Genomic DNA, 13,361 nt, shown 5'->3' on the forward strand with positions numbered 1-13,361 from the left:
CCAGGGTCCTGGGATCGAGCCCCACATTGGGCTCCCCACTCAACAGGAAGCCTGCTTCTCCCTCTCCCTCTGCTGCTCCCTCTGCTTGTGCTTTCTCTAATAAATAAATAAAATCTTTAAAAAATTAACCAAAATGGATCACAGATTCAAATGTAAAACTATAAAACTGTTAGAAGACTACAACAGGAGAAAATCATCAGGACCTAGGGCTTAGTAAAAGTTCTGAGATAGGACACCAAAAACATGAGCAATAAAGGAAAAATATACAGATATTTGACTTCAACAGAGTAAAAACTGTAGCTCTGCAAAAGATGCTGTTAGGAGAATGAAATGAAAAGCTACAGGCTGTGAGAAAGTATCTGACAAAGGCTCATAATGATAACATATAAAGAACTCTCAAAAATCAACATCCAAGAAACAAACAATCCAATTAGAAAATGGGCAAAGGACATGAAGAGACATTTCATCAAAGAGGATATACAGAGGGCAAAAAAGTACATAAGAATATGTTCAACACCCACAGACAAGCATATTTTAGAATTTACATGGAAATGCACAGCCCGTAGAATAACTAAAGCAGTCTTAACAAAGAAGAGTAAAGTGGGAGTAAACAAAATAATTTAACTAAGCATTACATGCAGAATATAAAATCCCCAGAAAACATAAACCAAAATTAATCTCCCAAAGTAGATATCTGTTAAGACCAGTAATCAAAGAAAGTAATTACAATTTACCATTTTAAAGATTTTATTTATTTATTTATTTATTTATTTGAGAGAGAGAGTGAGAGAGTAAGCACATAAGTGGGTGGGGGGTAGAGGGGTAGAGAGAAGCAGACTCCCTGCTGAGCAGGAAGCCCAATGTGGGGCTTGATCCCAGGACCCTGAGATCATGACCTGAAAACTGAAGTCAGATGCTCATCCCACTGAGCCACTCAGGCACCCCTGCAATTTACTATTTTAAAAGACCAGTTCTGAATGTAAATTGGTATAGCCACTGTGGAAACAGTATGGATATTACTCCAAAAATGAAAAAATAGAAATACCATATGATCTGGTAATTCCATTACTAGTTGTTGACCCAGATAAAATGAAAACACTAATTAGAAAAGATATATGCACCCCTATGTTTACTACAGCATTATTTATACTAGCCAAGAGATGGAAGCAACCCAAGTGTTCACACATGCATGAATGGACAAATAAAATGGCTGAACTTTAAAGAAAATAATCTCCATGCCATTTTAACATATAAAAAGATAGAAATCGCCTGAATTCCTGTTAAAAACTGGCATAGTTTTAATAGCAACATGTTAAATATAGTATAAAAACAAGAAAACTACAAGTACTTTTTAAAAAAGATTTTATTTATTTATTTGAGAGAGAGCATGAGCAGGGAGGGGAGGGGCAGAGGGAGAAGTAGACTCCCCACCAAGTGGGGAACCCAATGTGGGGCTCGATTCCAGGACCCCAAGATCATATCCTGAGCCGAAGACTGATGCTTAACTGACTGAGCCACCCAAGCGCCCCTAAACAGTTTTCTTATAATGGTAAAACTTCTAATTTTTTTAAGTAGGCTCCACACCCAGCATGGAGCTCAATGTGGGGCTTGAACTCACAACCCTGAGATCAAGACATGAGCTGAGATCATGAGTCAGACACTTAATCAACTGAGACACACAGATGCCCCCTGGCAAAACTTTTAAATAAAATATTACTAACTCAAATTGAACCATGTCTCATAAGAAAAATTCCCCTTGACCAAACTAAATTATCCAAGGAAAGCAAAGTTGGGGCCACATTATATATAATTCATTACAGCAACCAATTAAAGAGTACAACACCATAAGACCATTAATATCAAAAAGCATCTGACACAATTCAGGAGCCATTCCTAATAAAAACACAAATTAAAAGAGCAATATAAAAATATTACAATGACTACCAAAAAACCTACCAGAGAACATTATGCTAAAAACATGTCCAGATCAGAAAACTTAATACCATTAGGGTAGTAATAATCCCCAAAATGATGTTCAGACACAACACAACCCCTATCAAAATCTAAGCTGGCATTTTTACAGAGGGTAACAAGCTGATCTTAAAAATATATGGAAATGCAAAGGACCCTGAATTTCCAAAACATTGAGTAAGAACATGTTGGAGGACACATTTCCCTATTTCAAAACTTACTACAAAGCTACACAAATCAATACAGTGTGGTACTGGCAGAAGGGTACACATACAGATGAATAAAATAGAATTGAGAGTTCAGAAATAAACTTGTACATTTACAGTAAATTTATTTTATTTTATTATTTTTTAAAGATTTATTTTATATATATGAAAGAGAGCACAAGCAGGGGAGGGGCCAAGGGAGAGGGAAAGAAGCAGACTCCCAGCTGAGTGCTGAGATGAAGAGTCTGATGCTTAACTGACTGAGCCACCCAGGCAGCCCTACAGTCAATTGGTTTTAGATAAGCATTCCAATATAATTCCTTGGGGGGAAAAAAGTCAATGATATCAAAAGCACAAGCAAAAAAGAAAAAAATGGATAAATTCAACCTCATCAAAATTAAAAACTTTTGTGCCACAAAGTCAACCACCAAGAAAGTGAAAAGATAACCACAAAATGGGAGAAAATAAATGCAAATCACATATCTGAAAAGGGACTTGTATCCAGAACATATAAAGAGCACTTACAACTCAATAATAAAAAAATCAAATCACTCAATGAACAATAAGCAAAGGATTTGAATTGATATTCCTCCAAAGAAGATACACAAATGGCTAATAAGGACATTGTCAGTGACCTCAGGCTGCTATAACAACAAACAACCACGTACTGGGTGGCTTAAATAACAAACATTTTTTTTCTCACAGTGCTTGAGGCTGGGAAGTCCAAGATCAAAGCACCAGCAGATTTGGTGTCTGGTGACAACCTTCTTCTTGTTTCATAGACAGCCATCTTCTTACTGTGTTCTCACATGGCGTAAAGGGGAAGGGGGCTCTCTAAGGTCTCTTTTCTAAGGGTACTAACCCCCTGCATGAGACCTCCACCCTTGTGACCTAATCATCTCCCAAAGACCTCACCCCTAATACCATCACATTGGGAGTTATGTAAACATATGAATTTGGAAAAGACTACATTCAGTCCATTGCACACATTAAAAGATATTCAATATCAGTAATCATTAGAGAAACAGAAATCAAAACTACAATGAGATACCACTTCATACCCATGACTAGAATAAAAAAAAAAGACAACAAGTGTTGGTGGGGATGTGACTAATTGGAACATTCATACATTCCTGGTGGGATATAAAATGGCACAGCCATTTCGAAAAACAGTGTGGCAGTTCTTCAAAGTGTTAAACATAGGGGTACCATATGATCTAGCAATTCCACTCCCAAGAGAAATGAAAATTTATGTCCACACAAAAATGTGGACACAAATGTTCATAGCATTATTCATAGTATTTAAAAGTGGAAACAATCCGAATGTCCATCAACTGATGAATGGGAAAACAAAATGTGGTATATCCTTACAAAGGAATATTATTCAGTAATAAAAAAGGAAGGAAGTACTGATACATGCCATAGCATGGATGAATCTCGAAAAAATTATGGTAAGTGAGAGAAGAGAGTTACAAAAGACCACATATAGTATGATTCCATTTATCTGAAAAGCTCAGAATAGTTAAATCTACAGAGACACAAAGTGGTTGCCTGCAGCAGCAGGATACAGAATGGGAATGAAGAATGAGTACCATATTTCTTTCTGAATGTTCTAAAATTAGACTGTGGTGGTAACTGCACAACTCTATGAATATACTAAAAACCATTGAATTGCAAGCTTTAAATGTGTAGTTTGGGGATACCTGAGGGTGGCTCAGGGGTTTAGTGCCTGCCTTCAGCCCAGGGTGTGGTCCTGGAGTCCCAGGATCGAGTCCTGCATCAGGCTCCCTGCATGGAGCCTGCTTCACCCTCTGCCTGTGTCTCTGCCTCTCTCTCTCTCTCTCTCTCTCTCTCTGTGTGTGTGTGTTTGCCTCTCATGAATGAATAAATAAAATCTTTTTAAAAAATGTGTAGTTTATGGTAGATGAATTATATCAATAAATCTATTTTTTTAAAAAAAAGATCATGTAGCTAGTAAGTGGCCATGCAGCATTTCAAACCCAGTATCTTGGCAAGAGGAAGGTATTCAGTAGATGTTTGTTGAATGAATGAATGAATGAATGAATGAATGAATGAATATCTTTCACTTTCAAATTAGCAACAAAATAGGGATACCCTGTATCAAGTATCATTCAACATTGTTCCAAAAGTGCTAGTTAATGCAAGAGGAGATGAGGTAATCAGAATAAATATTTGGAAGGAAGAGAGAGTATCATTGTTAATTGGCTGCAATATGATATTCTATCTAGGAAAACGAAGAGACCATAAAAAGCAACTAGAACTCACATGAGAATCTAATCATTGCATTGGATAAGAAATAAAATACAAAAATTGACAGATTTTTTTTTCCTTTGAAAATAGAAAAAATATGCTTTTCACCATGGTGACAAAAACAAATGTAAAATATTGAAGTATGCATTTTTTTTTAAAAAAAGAAGGTGCTGGGGATCCCTGGGTGGCACGGTGGTTTGGCGCCTGCCTTTGGCCCAGGGCGTGATTCTGGAGACCCGGGATCGAATCCCACATCAGGCTCCCAGTGCATGGAGCCTGCTTCTCCCTCTGCCTATGTCTCTGCCTCTCTCTCTCTCTCTTTCTCTCTCTCTCTCTATCATAAATAAATAAAAATTAAAAAAAATTTATAAAAAGAAGGTGCTGGGTCTATAAAAAGAAAACTATAGGGGCACCTGGGTGGCTCAGTCCATTAAGCCTCTGACTCTTGGTTTCAGCTCAAGTCATGATCCCATGAGTCGTGAGATGGAGCCCTGTGTCAGGCTCCATGTTCAATAGGGGGGAATCTGCTTGACATTCTCTCCCTCTGCTCCACCCCCGACTTGCACACACACACACTCTCTCTCAAATAAATAAATCTTTTTAAAAAGGAGAAAACTATAAAATATATTATTTTAATGGTTGTTTTGAAACAAGATGGTTTTAACATTCATATGAAATAATTAATGCTAAAGAATACTAAAGAAAACAACCAAAAAAGAAAGATAGAAAAAGAACAGTGAAGGGGCTAGCACTATTTGATATTAAAAGTATTTCTAAAAGTCAATACACTTTTTTGAAACGCAATATATACATATATTAGAAGGAAAAATAGAGCTCAGAAATAGAGCAACTTACATTTGGAAATCTATATGATAAAAGTGGCATTAGGTTGAGTTAGAAAAGTGGGTTCATTTAATGATTGATGCTTGCAAATTTTCTATTCAAATGGAAAATACACACTTCAGTCTCATCTCACACCACACACCAGAGTAAATTCCAGGTGGACTGAAATTTAATCTTAAAAATTAAAACATTAAAAATGTTAAATTTAAGGTATATATTGCTTTAAGCACTAAGTGGGGAGAACTCACTAGGCAAGATAAGATACTCAGAACCTTAAAAGGAAAAAGACAGATATCTCTAATCAGATGATTATTTTCTCTAATTATATGTGAAGACATCTTTCAAAACTTAAGTTATAAAGAGAGATAAAGGGAAAAAATCACAATAAATGACAGAAGGTTAATATTCACAAATTAGAAACACAAACCACCTAAAGGAAAAAAAGAGCAAAGGATATGAAAAATTTTTAAAACATATGAGAAGATATTCAACCACTAGTTGCCAGGAAAATGCACATCAAAGTAAAACAAGATACTATATACCAAAGTAAAAACAGATATCATTCTGTTTGTCCCTCAGAATGGCGAAAATTTAAAAAGCAGCAATATTCAGTGTGGGAGGGGATATTAAAGTCTTTTATTTTTTTCTATTCTTTAAAGATTGTATTTATTTGTTTGAGATAGAGTGAGAGCACAAGCGGGGGAGAGGAGCAGAGGGAGAAAGCGGGAGAAGCAGATTCCCCCACCAGTGTGGAGCCCAAGTGGGGGATTTGACCCCAGGACCCGGAGATCACCACCCCAGCCCAAGTCAAATGCTGAACCCACTGAGCCACCCAGGCACCCCAGAGTGAGCCCCTTTATATGGTGCTGGTGGGGAATACCAATTTCACAAAAGTTTTGGAAAATAATTTAAAGTTCAAATACATACCATCCACTTCAAGGAACATCCATTTCTGCACCTAATAATCACTCAGATGACAGTCTCTGAGTGTAGTTTAGCAATCAGTAATAAAAATGTCAACTTTTTGGGAAATCAGAATCTCATATCTAAACAACTATGGAGTCAGAGAGAAAGCCACAGCAGAAATTAGAAAACATGTTACACATCAAAATTTGTTACATGGAGCTAAAGTGTTCTCAGAGAAACATTCAGAAACTTAATGCTTATAAAAGAAAAATGATTGAATATTAATGAGAAAAGTATTCAACTTAGCAATTTTAAAATAAGAATAACCCAAAGAAGAGAAATAATGAAATCAAGGGGAGAAATGAATGACGCAGAAAACAAAGATACGGGAAGCCCAACAAAGTCAAAGTAGGGTTTTGAAACAATCCCATCTCAGTTTAAGACCACCCATCACTGACTCTGTGAGGCCGCCTGTCTGATTCCACTGGCCCCTCCATCGCTACTCTCCAATAAATGCAAAACTGACACCACAGAAATCTTGACTATCCACTCAATAAACCCCATGACACGCGTCATAGACCGTGCAATACTCACCCCACGGTTCGTTCATTGATTCTTCAATACTCACCCCACAAACTCTCCACCATTCACTCCACAGCCCACCCATTACTCCCTAAACACCCTCACCAGTTCACTCGCTGAACTCCAATCATTTATCTTGCAGGCCCCCTATCACTTACCCCACTAACCCTCTATGATTCAGCTCACAGACCGTCATCATTTATCCCACAGGTCCAATCACTTACCGCGCAGACCCCATCAACGACCTCTGAGAATCCTCACCGCTCTCCCCATAGACTCTTCATTGCTCACCCTAGAGAACCCCTAGAACCTCACTCATCGCACAGACTACCCATTTTATTCCCCCCCCCCGCCCCATCACTCACCCCACAACTCTGCCACTCACTGCACGCTCCTCCTACTTGGGGATCTCTGAGAAGCCTCATCACTCACCCTACAAGGTACCATCATTGAGTGCGAAATCCATGTCATCACACCCCTAGAATCATATCAGTGCTTTACTGGCCCAACTATGCCGCCTGTTAAACTCAGTCCAGGAACCCTAAGTGTTGAAACTACGTGGGAGGGACTCTTCCGTGTCTGGACCTCACCGCGCACATGCTCAGTGTCTGCCGGCCGCCCGCAGTCCCACAGGGTGCATTCGCGCGGGGTTGGCGCGTGTGCGTGGCGGAGGAGAGGCGGGCTTTCAAATGTTCTTTGGTGACTTTGTCAGGCAACTAACATGGCTGTCCCCTCGGGAGTGTCTCTACGGGAGCCGCCATCTTGGAAGGGTGGGCATTTCGGCCGGGACCCGCGCACGCTGCCCCTGCGGCATTTCCCGGGAGCCGAGCCGGCAGGAGCGCGGGCTGTGCCGCCGGCACTTCTCCCGCGCGGGGCTCATTCTCCGCGGCGCCCGCCCTTCCCGGCGCTCAGGGGCCCCGCCCTCGGGCCGCATCCCCAGGGGGCCGCGGCTTTCTCGCGCGCCGCTAGGCTCCCCCTCCGAGTCCCGCCGCTCCGGTCCCCGCTGGGAAGCCTCCTGCAAGCGGCGGGCCCGGAGACTGGCCCGCCCCGCTCCCTCCCCGGCCTCCTTCTAGGGGAAAGGGAACGGCTTCTGACAGGCGCGGGTGGCTCGCGGCGGCGGCGGGGCTCGGGGCGCCGCGACGTGCCCACCTGCCGGCGCCTCTGTCCCCGTGTCTGCCGAGGGCATCGCCGGGCTCCTCGACTGTCACTGGCCCTGGGTGGTTGCCGCGGGGCGGGGGGGGGGGCGGGGGGGGGAAATAGTACGTGTCAGATTTAGGCCAGGAAGCGGAAGTCGCCCGCAGCGAGAGTTTAACCACTCGGGGCGCGGGGCGCTGAGGTGATTTAGCGCCAGGGACCAAGTATCTGTGGAGCGACTCGTTGGGGGGCCTGTGATGTCAGTGGAGGGGCACTTCACCCAATTTTTAAAAAATCCAGTAGTCCGCCTTCCTGGTTTCCTTCTAAAAGCATTAAGGCTAAAGTTCCAGAGATCCAGGTTTTGATTGATTTCCATTAGTGTTTGGTTTCAAGTGCTAATTTGTCACTTTTTCCCCTTTTGCCCCATGAATGTTTTAGAAGTCCGTTGTCCAACTTGGCAAAACTTCTCCGAGACTCACTGGACAAAGGAATGGGTACTTTATTCAGGCTGCTGCGACAGGGAGAAAGGCCCAGCCCAGAGTTTTCTGGAGCACGAAGTGCTCTATAAGGGAGAGGGGTTTTATATATATATATTGGAGTTCAATTTGCCAACGTATAGCATAACACCCAGTGCTCATCCCGTCAAGTGCCCCCCTCAGTGCCCGTCACCCAGTCACCTCCACACACACACACACACCCGCCCACCTCCCCTTCTACTACCCCTTGTTCGTTTCCCAGAGTTAGGAGTCTCTCATGTTCTGTCTCCCTCTCTGATATTTCCCACTCATTTTCGGGAGAGGAGTTTTATAGGGAAAGGGAACCAAAGGGGGGGGGGCGCTTTGGTTCACAGGTGTTGGAATGCTGCCCCCAAGGAACGGTTTGTGATTTGACTCATCTCAGTATGTCACATATTCCTCTCGGAATTAATGACTCTCAGAAGGAATTTAGAGGGAGTACAGAAAAATTTTACAGTTCTGGACACCGTTTTTCATTTTCCCAAACAAACACAAAGTTAATCTGATGCTAGTGATTTCTCACCTTAATTGCATAGTGCTCTGGGAATATCGTCAGAATGATGTTGAGTCTTTGAAATGAGTTGAAACTTGCCTTAAGGATGAAGCATGGGCCCAGTTTTCGAACGTGTTTCATCTCTTGATTAAAAAGATTGCATTTTCCAGTTGTTGGGTTTAGCATGTATGTTTGTTGGCTCAAACTTGTTAGTTGGGCCTTTAGAAATGTATTTCCTTCCTGATGATTTTCTTCTGCTTGCCCCATGAGTTCCTGATGGAGGAGAGAGATTCTCCCACTATATTGTCAGGTCAGGGTTTCATTTTTTGCTTCTGTTTTGAAGTTTATTATTAAATTCAGGTAAGGGTATTTTGTTGTCAAATAGATACAGCCAAATCACTTCCCCAAAAGATTGTAACATGCCTACTCCCGCCAGCAAAATATGAGTTCATTGAGGCAAATCTGGATGTTGGTGCTGTCCTTCACGTTTGCCAGTGTGAGGGCCAGTAGTATTTAATTGCTTTAATTTGCATTTTACTGACTACTGGAACACAGGATCTTTTTCTGTTTGTTGACCACTTAGATTTTCTCTTCTGCAAATTTTCATATCTTTTGTCCAATTTACTTTGGAGTGATTTGTCTTTTACCGATTTGTAGAAGCTCTTTGTGCATTAGGGATATCAACCTTCTGTGAGTTGCGTTGCAGTATCCCCACCCCCTTTTTCTCCTTGGCATTTTATAGGTGTTCTTCAATATGTAATTAGAAAGATATTCTCTCATCAGAAATGTCTAAACTTTCTTTCCTGGCTTCTATATTTCCTATCTTGCATGGTCCTCCTCCCCCATTCCAGGTAAGCCTAAAGAGTCTTAACATTTATTTAATTTTTATTGCTTTGATTTTTTTCTACTTAAACCTTTAATCTAGTTGGAATTTACTGTGGCACATGGTATGAAGTCAAGGTCAAGCTCTGTTTTTGCTGTATCAAATAGAAATAGAAAGCTTCCATTTCAGAAATCTGCAATTATCTCAAAACCAAACAGAAAAGGGCTTCTCTTTTAGAGAGTGAGTAAGGAGGAAGCGAGGTGAGATAAGCAGAATCTGTGGAGGAGAAGCTGCATAAGCAGCAGAATGGCCTGTGGGATCCGATAGGGAAAGTGCCCACTGTGATCAATGGATTCCCTCCCAGAAGAAGCTAAGAAGAGAGGGCACCTTCACAGTTTTTTGTGTTTTCTCAGGCTTGGGGACAAGCCGGGTTCAGGAGCCTGTAGGGAAAAGAGAAGCTCCACTGAAATTTGGCTAAACAAGCATTTTTGTTCTGATTAAATCAGTGTTCATGAGGCAAGGAATGGGAATTTGGAAAGCCTGTGTCTGTCCTTGTCATAGGTAAACAACAGGAGCATCCATGAGTCCTGTTTAAGTCTTGTAGGGGAGAGGAGTTCTTTGCAGGAAGCAGGTTTTCCAGAACATGAAAAGAGTAAGGGGATTTCTGAACCTTCACTGTTTATCTGGATCACAAGGCTTAGGTTAAATTCAACAATATCAGCTGGCACTCTTTATGGAACACACTGCCCTGTATCCACTGAATTAAAAATCAGTCTTGTTATATAAGGTCACAAATATGTTTTGCTTGACCTGAACTCTTGATTGTGTCTCTGTAATCTGATTTCAAAGGAGTTTTGTTCTGGCAAATTAATTTTTCTAAGAACTCCCTGAAGTTTAAAATGAAGTTTCAAAATGAATGCTACCCCCCTCCCAACAACCCCAACAAAACAAAACCATTGAGATTCTGTTTGGAACTGTATTACCCTAAAATAATAGTTTGGGAAGAGTTAAAGTTTTTTGTTACAATAAGCCTTTGTATCAAAGGGATTTCATGTGTCTCTATTTGATTATGTCTCATATGCTGCAATGACATTTTGTAGCCTTTTAAGTCTATCATCTTTTTTGGTTAAATTTGTTCTTAGTCACAATATTTTTGTTGTCATTGTTAAGGCTTGTTTGCTAATCTTATCTGTTTACTGTTAGTATAGGAAGAAAATGCCTATTTTTATAATTTTATCTTGTATCCAGCCCCTTATCAAAACCACCTACCAATTCGGTTAGCTTCTTAGTATAGTCTCTCAAGTTTTCTAATTGTACAACATATCAGAAATAGATAATATTCTCTCATTTTTCCAATATTTGGTGTGATTCTTTGTATTGTATTAGCTGTTCAGTACAGTAACCACTAAGCTCATGTGGCTATTTAAATTTAAATTTATTAAGAAACAGACTCTTAATTATAGAGAAGAAACTGAAGGGTACCAAAGGGGAGGTATCTGGGGTGATAGGTGAAATAGGTGATGGGGATTAAGGAGGGTACTTGTGATGAGCACTGGGCAACGTATGGAATTGTGGAATCACTATATTGTACACCTGAAACTAATATAACACTGTGTGTTAACTCACTGAAATTAAAACAAAAACTTAAAAAGCCTAAAAAAGATTTCAATTTCAATTTATTTAAGCCAAATAAATTAAAATTCAGTTTCTTATCTAGCTACGTTTCAAATGTTCAATAGCTGCATATGGCTAGTGGCTACTGTATTGGACAGCACTAAATATAAACATTTCTGGGATATTGGATAGTGCTGAAATACAGCCTTCAAAACAATGTTGAACAATACATATGTTAGCATCCCTATCTTGTTGCCAGTTTTAATAGAAATGATTTATACATTTTACCATTTAGTATAAAGTTTTCTGGCAATTTTTGGAAAGTGGTTTTGTCAATTTTAAGTAGTTTCCTTCTATTGCTCTTTTGAATTTTTGTTATTAATATAATGGTTACTGAATTATATCATATACTTTTAAAATATCAATAGCATTATGTAGCTTTTCTAAAGTATTGTTGTAATGAATTCTGTTGATTGACTTATAAATATTAAACCACACTAGCATTTCTAGAATCATCTTAATGATTATGGTGTATTTTTTTCTTTTTATATATATAGAGAGAGCACATGTGCAAGGGGGGAGTAAGGTGGGGGGTGGAGGGTTAGGGGGAGAGGGAGAGAGAAAATCTTAAGTCGGCTTCATCCTGGGCATGGGTCCCAGAGGTGGGGTTCCATCTCAGGACCCTGAGATAATGACCTGAGCCAAAATCAAGAGTTGGATGTTTAACCAACTGAGCCACTCAGATGCCCTTTTTTTCTTGAGACATATCTGGGTTTGATATGTGGATATTTTATTTTTTTAAAGATTTTATTTATTTATTTATGAGAGAGAGAGAGAGAGAGGCAGAGACACAGGCAGAGGGAGAAGCAGGCTCCATGTAAGGATCCCGATATGGGACTCCATCCCGGGACCCTAGGATCATGCTCTGAGCCAAAGGCAGACACTCAACCACTGAGCCACCCAGGCATCCTGTTAATAAAATATTTTTTTTAAAAAAAGAGAGAGAATAGAAGGGAAATAGAAAGCCTTTGTCACTGAGCCATTTTGCAACCCAGCAGGACAGATTTCATTAGACTTTAAGGCCTGAGAATATCCTTCATAGCTTGAGGACCAACCCTATTGGCATAAAACCTCACTCATTCATGCTTTTTCTTTAAAACTGAGTGGTTTTGGAACCCTGTTTCTTGTTTTAGGAGTCGACAGCCTTTCTCCATCTCATCCTGTCTTTGTTCCTTTCAGTCCTCACTGGCGGTGTTTCTGATGGTGTAACATTCTCAGAAATCTGGCAGGTCTCCTCTGTATGTCACAGGGATTCATGCCATCAGAGAATAGGAACCTCCACAGGTTTTTCCTCATTAACTCCATTTCTACTCCTGGCTTCTGCTGTAAAGGTTGAGGGGATCTATAAGTCACATGCTTAATTACATCAGTACTAGCAAAAGATTATCTAGCCACACTCTTGGCACCATCTCCAGAACATGCCTTTTGGAACCTCCTAATCCTCGTACCTTCTGCAATATGGATAGGCTGAAAATTTCTCAGGTCATCAAGTGCTGGTTCCTTTTTGCTCAGCAGTTCTTCCTTCAGTTTTCCCCTTTCCTCTCACTTTTTACTATAAGCAGCAAGGAGAAACCTTGAAGGCTGCACCTTCAACACTTTGCTTAAAAATTTCCTCAGCTAATAAAACTCAACACCCCCAAACAAATAATCCATTTTACAGATGAGCAGAAGACATGAATAGATATTTTCCCAAAGAAGACACCCAATAGACACATGAAAAAATGCTCACTATCACTCATCATGAGGAACATACAAATCAAAACCATGATGAGATACCACCTCACACCTGTCAGAGTGGCTAAAATCAACAATATGAGAAACAACAGGCATTGGTGAGGATGTGGAGAAAGGGGAACCCTTGTGCACTGCTGGTCGGAACACAAACTGGTGCAGCCACTGTGGAAACACGATGCAGGTTCCTCAAAAAATTAAAAATAGATATA

General features: G+C 40.4%; 1 protein-coding gene across 11 annotated transcripts in view; it reads right to left on the reverse strand.

The window, feature by feature from the left end:
* Positions 1–8,019, reverse strand: part of ZNF41 (zinc finger protein 41) — a 41,271-nt gene extending 33,252 nt beyond the window's left edge. For 2 of the 11 annotated variants that reach the window (XM_038587252.1, XM_038587251.1), the window contains exon 1: positions 7,212–7,635. Coding sequence is in view for 2 of the 11 variants with exons in the window: in XM_038587253.1 (XP_038443181.1) it covers positions 7,145–7,204 (60 nt within the window). In the remaining 9 variants the exon portion in view is untranslated. Of the gene's footprint in view, positions 1–7,003; positions 7,092–7,144; positions 7,639–7,928 lie in introns of those variants that run through there. The other 9 variants (XM_038587250.1, XM_038587249.1, XM_038587248.1 and 6 more) reach the window with 8 other exon arrangements.
* Between the last annotated feature and the right edge of the window lie 5,342 nt (positions 8,020–13,361).

This window comes from Canis lupus, chromosome X (assembly GCF_011100685.1).
Source record: "Canis lupus familiaris isolate Mischka breed German Shepherd chromosome X, alternate assembly UU_Cfam_GSD_1.0, whole genome shotgun sequence".
Taxonomy (NCBI): domain Eukaryota; kingdom Metazoa; phylum Chordata; class Mammalia; order Carnivora; family Canidae; genus Canis; species Canis lupus.